Genomic DNA, 9,427 nt, shown 5'->3' on the forward strand with positions numbered 1-9,427 from the left:
AGTGGGAGTGCTAGATCTTATGCTAGTTCTGTATTTTAATTTTTTGAGCAACTAACATACTCTTATCCCTAATAGCTACACCAATTTACATTCCATTGTCCCTGTCCTTGTCCTCTATATCCTCACCAACACTTGTTATCACTTGTCTTTTTAATATGAGAGTAACTATAAGAAGTGATGGACCAACCCCACGTCCAAGGAGCTGTGGCTACGCAGGCGCAGGAGGGCCTAGAGGAGCCATGAAATTAAAAGACGCTTACTCCTTGGAAGGAAAGTTATGACCAACCTAGATAGCATATTCAAAAGCAGAGACATTACTTTGCCAACAAAGGTTCGTCTAGTCAACGCTATGGTTTTTCCTGTGGTCATGTATGGATGTGAGAGTTGGACTGTGAAGAAGGCTGAGCACTGAAGAATTGATGCTTTTGAACTGTGGTGTTGGAGAAGACTCTTGAGAGTCCTTTGGACTGCAAGGAGATCCAACCAGTCCATTCTGAAGGAGATCAGCCCTGGGATTTCTCTGGAAGGAATGATGCTGAAGCTGAAACTCCAGTACTTTGGCCACCTCATGCAAAGAGTTGACTCATTGGAAAAGACTCTGATGCTGGGAGGGATTGGGGGCAGGAGGAGAAGGGGATGGCAGAGGATGAGATGGCTGGATGGCATCACTGACTCGATGGACATGAGTCTGAGTGAACTCTGGGAGTTGGTGATGGACAGGGAGGCCTGGCATGCTGCGATTCATGGGGTCGCAAAGAGTCGAACATGACTGAGCGACTGATCTGATCTGATAGGAAGTGATGGACATGTTAATTAGCTTTATTATGGTGATCATTTCACAATGTATATCAATGTATATGTATCAATATATATAACTATATAAATATATAATTTATATAATCTATACAATTTTTTTCAATTGCAACCTCAATAAAATTAGGGAAGAAACAGCTTATACTTAAGGTAGTAATCCATAACTTATCCTAGAAAGAAAGATGCTACGAGTAAGAGAGGAACTATAGTTCCCCTATTTTAAAAATTAATGCCTATTAAATGTCAAAAGCATAGACGGCACAGTGCAGAATACAACAAGCTGGAGACCTGCCTAGCAGCTTAAATTCAAAACACAAAGAGCCAGAGGCAAAACAGAACAACAGATGGAGATGACTAGTTTAAGAGTTATCATATTTCTCAGCTCCGTTTTTGCTACCACTATAATTGTTCTCCTAAATCAAACTGACAATTCTTAGTAATTCTGAAATTGCATTCCATTCTTAAGAAAGCTGACTGGATTTCATGCAGTGGGAAAGGAGGACTTTGAAGGACACGCCATTTGTACCCTGTATAAGAGCTGGAGAGCTTCCATTTTCGAATGTAAGTCTGACTTAAAAGGAAATCAATGTAAGACTTAAACAGGTCACTCAACAAAATGCTGAGTAATAAGGTAAACCATTCTAAGTATTAATTAGATTAAATTTAAAAACATTTTAAGTACCCTTCGAACTAATGATTTCATACTAAAGAATTCATCTTTAAAAGATAAAAATTAAAAAATAAGAAATAAAAGAAATTACTTGTCCTTTCTAGAGGCTCTAATGAAGACAAAAGGTAACTGAAGTAAAAACTTCAAAAGCAATTTTATTTAGTTGCTTAAACTTTATCTGTAAAAAGACATGAATAATAATATTACCTGTACCAAGATCAATGGTAAATTCAACTAAGGTATTCTACATTTATTTATACAAAGAATGTAGAATACAAGCAATAATCAGTAATCACTACACCTACCTTGAAAGATTATTGAGGATTAGAATGTATAAATTAAACACTGCTATTTTTGTAACAAATGTTAAATTTGCCAGTATGTTTCTTTAAAACTCCAAGTCAAGGACAGAAAGTTCTTTTCTGTAAAGGGTCAGAAAGTAAATATTTTAGGCTTTGCAAACTAAGAGGTAAATTTGAGGATATTATATAGGTTCTTATATAACAGATTTTAATTGATGGAGTTCAAAATATAATAACAAATGTGTACAATTTTTTGGTGACCCAGGTCTACAAGTAAGAATAAAATTATTTTGTAGAGATAACATTTCATATTATTGGAGTTCAAGGTTAGTGTCCTCTATCATCAAACTCAATTGCAAATGTCCATCTGTAAAACCATTCTCAGTTCCTGGGCTTCACAAAAATGGTTTGGCTAGCCGTATTTACTTTTTTTTTTTAAATATAAATGTATTTATTTTAATTGGAGGCTAATTTCTTTACAATATTGTATTGGTTTTGCCATACATCAACATGAATCCACCATGGGTGTGCACGTGTTCCCCATCCTGAACCCCCCCACCCTCCTCCCTCCCCGTACCATTGCCCTAAATGCTAAAGTTACAAGAGAAACAAATAACAGGAACGCTAAAAATCTCTTCATTTCCAAGAGTCAACTTCTAACCAACTGCAATTCATTTGACTACTAAAATCTTTATAATTCTTAACATGAACTATCTAAATTTTAACAATCATGTCTACAAAGCAACTTATTCTTCTTTGACTCTTAGCTATGGGCTAAGTATAAACAAAGAATACTAAATACAGAAGATCCTTTTGAAATCCTTAAATCTAAGAATCTAAGTTGTTGTTTAGTTGCTAAGTCGTGTCCAGCTCTTTTGTGACCCTGTGGACGGCAGCCTGCCAGACTCCCCTGTACATGGGATTTCCCAGGCAAGAATACTGGAGTGGGTTCCCATTTCCTTCTCCAAGGGATCTTTCTGACCCAGGGATCAAATCCCAGTCCCCTGCATTGGCAGGTGGATTCTTTACCACCAAGTCACCTGGAAAGCCCCAAGAATTCAAATTACACAAGCATAAAATCAAAAGATAAAAATCTATTTTTGTCAGAAACTAAGGAAACAGAAAATAACCAGAATTACAGAGTTGAGGGTGATAAATGAAACAATAATAAGGTGAAGAGGAAGAGAATTAGGGTTTCTCAATCAAGCATGTTTGCATGGGGGTGGGAGTGCTAATCCACTAAAATTTGAAATGCAAATGTAGGTTGAACACAACACTTTGGCAATATTAATTCTGAAGTAAATATTTAGTTCTAAATTTATGCTATCACTCCAAATAATGTCCTCATTTGATTCTAACCATTAATCTACAACTATATAACTTTAAACTGATAAACGTATGAAACTGCAAAAGTTAAGAATACTTTCTATCAGGGATAGAAGGGGCTTCTCTGAAAGCTCAGTTGGTAAAGAATCTGTCTGCTATGCGGGAGACCCCAGTTCTATTCCTAGATCGGAAAGATCCCCTGGAGAAGGGGTAGGCTACCCACTCCAGTATTCTTGGGCTTCCCTTGTGGCTCAGATGGTAAAGAATTCGCCTGCAATGAGGGAGACCTGGGTTTGATCCCTGGGTTGGGAAGATCCCCTGGAGAAGGGAAAGGCTACCCACTCTAGTATTCTGGCCTAGAGAATTCCATGGGGGTCACAAAGAGTCAGACAGGACTGAGCGACTTTCACTTTCTTTTTCAGGTTAGCACTATCAAATTAACATCTCTGCCTCAAAAACAAGGACCATCAACTAGAAAAACATTACCTTTATGGTATTAATAGAGAGATGTTCCTGACTCTTACAACTGCCGCATTAAATACTTATTCCTTGCTGCTAATAATAAATGAAGATACTAAATCTTAGTTTTAATGAGGTATTAAATATTTAAAATATTTTATGACTGAAAAATTAACAACTTTAGTTTTCTAAAAATTTTATCTTATTAGATAATAGAAAATCTAAAACCCAGCTAAACAAGATATATAAACCTAATGAGAGGAGATAATCTATTTCTAAATACCTTTTTTAGGGGACTCCAATATGCTTTACAAGAGTAGTAACTTTTTGTATAATCCTCCCAGGAAAAAGATGAAGACCCATTGATTTTTATACCTAAAATGTCTGGATTTCTGATCTTAGCACTTTAAGCGATACTACAAAAGCATTCTGACCGGTCAAGTCTCCTTTGGCCTAGTAATTTGATATAATACATCAATGAAAGTCCTTCAGTTCAGTTCAACCCGACTCTTTGCAAGCCCATGAACCGCAGCACGCCAGGCCTCCCTGTCCATCACCAACTCCCAGAGTCCACCCAAACCCATGTCCATTGAGTTGGTGATACCATGCAGCCACCTCATCCTCTGTCATTCCCTTCTCCTCCTGCCCTCAATCTTTTCCAGCATCAGGGTCTTTTCAAATGAGTCAGCTCTCCGCATCAGATGGCCAAAGTATTGGAGTTTCAGCTTCAGCATCAGTCCTTCCATTGAATATTCAGGTCTGATCTCCTTTAGGATGGACTAGTTGGATCTCCTTGCAGTCCAAGGGACTCTTCAAGAGTCTTCTCCAACACCACAGTTCAAAAGCATCAACTCTTCGGCGCTCAACTTTCTTTATTGTCCAACTCTCACATGCATACATGACCACTGGAAAAACCATAGCCTTGACTAGACGGACCTTTGTTGACAAAGTAATGTCTCTGCTTTTGAATATGCTGTCTAGGTTGGTCATAACTTTCCTTCCAAGGAGAAAGCATCTTTTAATTTCATGGCTGCAGTCACCATCTGCAGTGATTTTACAGACCAGAAATATAAACTCAGCCACTGTTTCCACTGTTTCCCCATTTATTTGCAATGAAGTGATGGGACCGGATGCCATGATCTTTGTTTTCTGAATATTGAGCTTTAAGCCAACTTTTTCACTCTCCTCTTTCACTTTCATCAAGAGGCTTTTTAGTTCCTCTTCACTTTCTGCCATAAGGGTGGTGTCATCTGCATATCTGAGGTTATTGAGATTTCTCCCGGAAATCTTGATTCCAGCTTGTGCTTCTTCCAGCCCAGCGTTTCTCATGATGTACTCTGCATAGAAGTTAAATAAACAGGGTGACAATATACAGCCTTTACACACTCCTTTTCCTATTTGGAACCAGTCCGTTGTTCCATGTCCAATTCTAACTGTTGCTTCCCGACCTGCATACAGGTTTCTCAAGAGGCAGGTCAGGTGGTCTGGTATTCCCATCTCTTTAAGAATTTTCCACAGTTTATTGTGATCCACACAGTCAAAGGCTTTGGCATAATCAATAAAGAAGAAATAGATGTTTTTCTGGAACTCTCTTGCTTTTTCAATGATCCAGCGGATGTTGGCAATTTGATCTCTGGTTCCTCTGCCTTTTCTAAAACCAGCTTGAACATCTGGAAGTTCATGGTTCAAGTATTGCTGAAGCCTGGCTTGGAGAATTTTGAGCATTACTTTACCAGCATGTGAGATGAGTGCAATAATTAAAGTCCTTTAAAATTTTCAAAAATGAGAAAATAAGCTAAAGAGATGTAAGCAACGTGTCGTATGGAAGTGAATCTTGCCAAGAACTTCTTACATATTTATTTTTAATAACCCTCAACTTTAAACTAGTGACTCACAAAGGGTGAGGAGCAGTCAGAAACAAGTACGTGTGCTTTGGGGAAGTTCCCCAGGTTCTTCTAGTAACTCCAGGCTCAATTCAGAACCAATTCTCTACATAATCAACAAATTTTTTAAAAATTTATTTGCACAATTGTATCTGAGCACTGGTACAAAATTCCTAATCATTCCTAATTCTCATCTCCTCTAGTTTCAAAGGTGATACAACTTGAATATGCAGCATTTTTCTTAAAATCACATTAAGTTGGAAGTCACACAATATTAAAGTTGAACAAGGCCTCTAAGGGATCATCTAGTCTGAATCTTTCAGCTCTTCAAGTGAAATGAAAACTGAGACTCAAAAATATGCCTAAGAGCACAAACTAGGGAGTAGAAGCTGGACTCTAATGCCTTGACTCAACTTCAGTGCCCTTCTAACTAGATCCAGCTACATCAGACTCTTCAGACAACTTGAAATCAGAATTACATACATGAGAATTATTTAAGAACTTTCCATTTCATCAACTAGTGTAAAGAACTTTATTTCAGAATCCAAAAGTTTTAAAGAAAGTTAACATTTACCTTCATAGTATAGTAAATATTGACAGAAATTGAGTTCTGATAATTTAGTAAATACTCATCATATAAATTCCAAACTACTGCTGCTTTCATCTTAATATCCACTAAAAACATAGATATAAGGATCCCAGTGTAGTGTAAAAGCATAAGACTGAAAATCAAGACATCCAAGTTTGGTTTCTGTCTCAATTTTACAATGCTTTTCTAGCTTACTAGCAAATACCAACCCCTCTGACTCCATTTCTCATCTCCTGATTAGTGGACATCACAATATAGTAACTAGTGTATAAATGTAGTGCCAGGAATATTATCTATCTTGTTTCTAAATCTCACAGTTCACAAAAATAGGCATTATTTACCTATTTTACAAGTGAGGAAACTGAGGCTTAGGGAGATTATGTTTTCCAACAAACTGAGCCAGTTAATAGCTGAGCTGGAATTTAAACCCAGCTCTGCCTGACTCCTGCCTAGAGCCCATGGCCCTTGTATTACACCACTGTGCTCACATCCTGGTATGTGTGGTCCTAATAATTAGGTTTAGGGCGTCTCTGGCGACTCAGACAGTAAAAGAATCCGCCTGCGATGAGGGACACCTGGGTTCGATCCCTGGGTTGGGAAGATCCCCTGGAGGAGGGCATGGCAACCCACTCCAGTGTTTCTGCCTGGAGAATCTCCATGAACAGAGGAGTCTGGCCGGCTACAATCCATGGGGTCTCAAAGAGTCAGACATGACTGAGAGACTATGCACAACACAGCACAGCACAATACAGTTGGGAGAACACTAAGTACTACATCTGAAGGACTACTAGGAGATAAAAATGATAAAACAGAGCATTAGACTGAAAAAATATACTGTGATACTTTATTATTAACTGAAAATGAACTTTCAGTAAAAGATTTTAAAACTATGCCATACACTCTTATTACTAACACAGAAATGCACACCTTGTACAATTAAAAATATAATGATTGTGCTTTTACAGGTAACGCTGTTAATTAAATTGGAAAGTATGCCTATTCCTGCCATTGAAATAAAGTTGTTTTGAAAGCCCTATTAAATTGCATCCATAAATTTTAAAGTATTTAGTAAAATTAAAAAGGGGAAAAAATGACATAACTGATAGAAAAAAAGTGACAGAATTTTGTACCCGTTCCTCCCCTTTCAAAGAGATAAAAAATACCCTCAGATAATCAAGAAAAGAGGATGAGCAGATGTTTAATACTGGACATCTACACAAAGTATTTACATTCTGTACCAACCTATGTTCACCACTGCAGATTGTATGAAGATAACTATATTACGATGATGGTTTCTCTGACAGAAGTCAAGATGTTTCCCCAGGTTTCTCTATCATGCCTTATAACAGTAACACGTTCAGGAGATAATTCACAAATTACTCTCCGTGTGTGGTCACAGACTTTTTTTTTTTCAGTTTAAAATCTGGCGGGGTGGGGAGGGTTGAGAGGGGACGAGGGCGAATGTAGGGCATGATTATTAATCAATGTAACCTAAAAGTAAAACCGGAATTGGAGCGTCAAGTTACCTTCAACGGGTAATACGCCCTGTAAGTAAAAGCATCTGTGAGTTCAACGTGAAAAGTACTGTACACACTTCGGTCACACGTCCTAATACGTGATCTGCCACATGGCAACTTCTTTACATAAAAATCATCACTGCCTCTATGACCCTGGGTCCTTTCCCCAACAACGGCCAAGGTGTTGATATCCGTGACCCGGGATAATCCCCACACAGATAAGTGACACTCTGACCGTGACAACTCTCCTGGAGTTTGATCTCCATATAACTTCTTTCCACTTCTCCTTTTCTTTTCTTTTCCTTTTTTAACCTCCGCCCATCAAAGGGGCGTTCTTACCCTGACCCACACTGTGCATTACAGAGAGTCATTCCCTAACTGGATAAACAGCGAAAGAAAGCGCCGGCAAAACTGCAAATTCAGAAAAACCCGTAGGAAAAGAAAGAGGAAACTGAGGAAGACAGAAGGTGGGGAAGGGCAGGGCCCGCCTGACCCCCGGGACCCCAGGAAGGAGGGACCCCGCTCCCCGGCGGCGCCAACGCGCACGGCCGTCGCCTCCCCTCCGCTCACCTCGATCTCGCGGATGTTGTTGGAGGTGACGAAGATGCCGATGCCAATGGGGATGAAGATGAGGCCGATGATGAAGAAGGTGGGCAGCACCGTGCCAGCCGTCAGGATGGGCTGCCAAGCCGGCAGCCGTTGCTGTTTGAAGGCCGTGTTATCTGGTCTCCGGGTCTTAGCGGTGCCCCCGGGAGGACACGGGGGCCCGCCGTCCACTTCATCCTTCGCGTTATAGTTCATCGCCATCGACCCCCCGGGCGCGGCTCCGAGACGCGCAGGTGGACGGCCCAGGGCACCCGCCTGCTGACCCTGACAGAAGACGCGCAGGCGCCGCCGCCGCCGCCGCTGTTGCCGCTGTAAAGGCGGAAGGGGCGGGACACCCTTCCGCAGACAGCCGCCGACCGGAAGCGAGAGTCGGTGGGGGACGCCAGAGGGAGGGAGAGAGGAAGGAGGGAGAAGACTGAGGGACAAGGGGAGGGGGAAAGGGAGGAGGATGGAAGGGGGAGGGAAAAGGCGGACGCACCTTGATCATCTGTCCTGTGACGACAAAGTGAAGGCTTCTATCCCCAGAGCGTGAAGCTACGTCGGCGCATGCGCGGCCCTGGGGAGGCTGGGGCGAAGAGGCCTCGGCGCTTGCGCCATAAGCGTGTCTTCCACTCGGCTCACGGAAGCTTCTGTTCGCACACACCTGTCCGCTCTTTTTGGTATCATGGCGACGGCTGTGTCAGGTGGTTGACGGATCCGCCCGGCCCGCACTGCTTCCGTCAGCCAAGGGGCGGATAGCTTCAACGCCAGCTAGGTGTTTCCTTTACTTCGAGGTCCTCTGTGAAGGGGAGCGCAGCATTGAAAAGGCCACACAGAGCCTGAACCTCGTGGCATTGGCAGTATTTGCTTGAGTTACAAAACCACGACTTTGTCTACTTAAAAAAATAAACCTCCACTCAAAGTGCGAGGATAAATATTAAGTGGGATGTATATGGTTGGTGACCTTTATGTTCTCAGGAATAAATCATGTGACTGGGTTTACCCTGTTATCACGCCTGTAGTTGCTCTGACTTGTTCCACCATTAATGATCTATCCTATGTCCACATTTATCTTTTGCATATTGATTTAAGTCTTAAAAAAATTGAGATATAGTTATTGTACAACATGAGTCACAACTTTTAAAAGTTATGCCCCGTTCATAGTTATTAAAAAACATTGCGATATTCCCTATGCTGTAAAGTACACCTAATAATTGGTACATTTTAATCCCCTGCCCCCATCTTGCCCCTCCTCCTTTCCCTCTCCCCACGGGTAACCACTG

General features: G+C 40.9%; 1 protein-coding gene across 2 annotated transcripts in view; it reads right to left on the reverse strand.

Annotated features, from left to right (window-relative positions):
* Positions 1–8,572, reverse strand: part of TMEM30A (transmembrane protein 30A) — a 45,788-nt gene extending 37,216 nt beyond the window's left edge. The window contains exon 1 of one of the 2 annotated variants that reach the window (XM_070376208.1): positions 8,130–8,572. In XM_070376208.1, the coding sequence (XP_070232309.1) occupies positions 8,130–8,366 (237 nt within the window). In that variant the 5' untranslated portion in view covers positions 8,367–8,572. The remainder of the gene's footprint in view (positions 1–8,129) is intronic. The other variant, XM_005902813.3, reaches the window with a different exon arrangement.
* Positions 8,573–9,427: the final 855 nt, after the last annotated feature.

This window comes from Bos mutus, chromosome 9 (assembly GCF_027580195.1).
Source record: "Bos mutus isolate GX-2022 chromosome 9, NWIPB_WYAK_1.1, whole genome shotgun sequence".
In the NCBI taxonomy this organism is placed as follows: Eukaryota; Metazoa; Chordata; class Mammalia; order Artiodactyla; family Bovidae; genus Bos; species Bos mutus.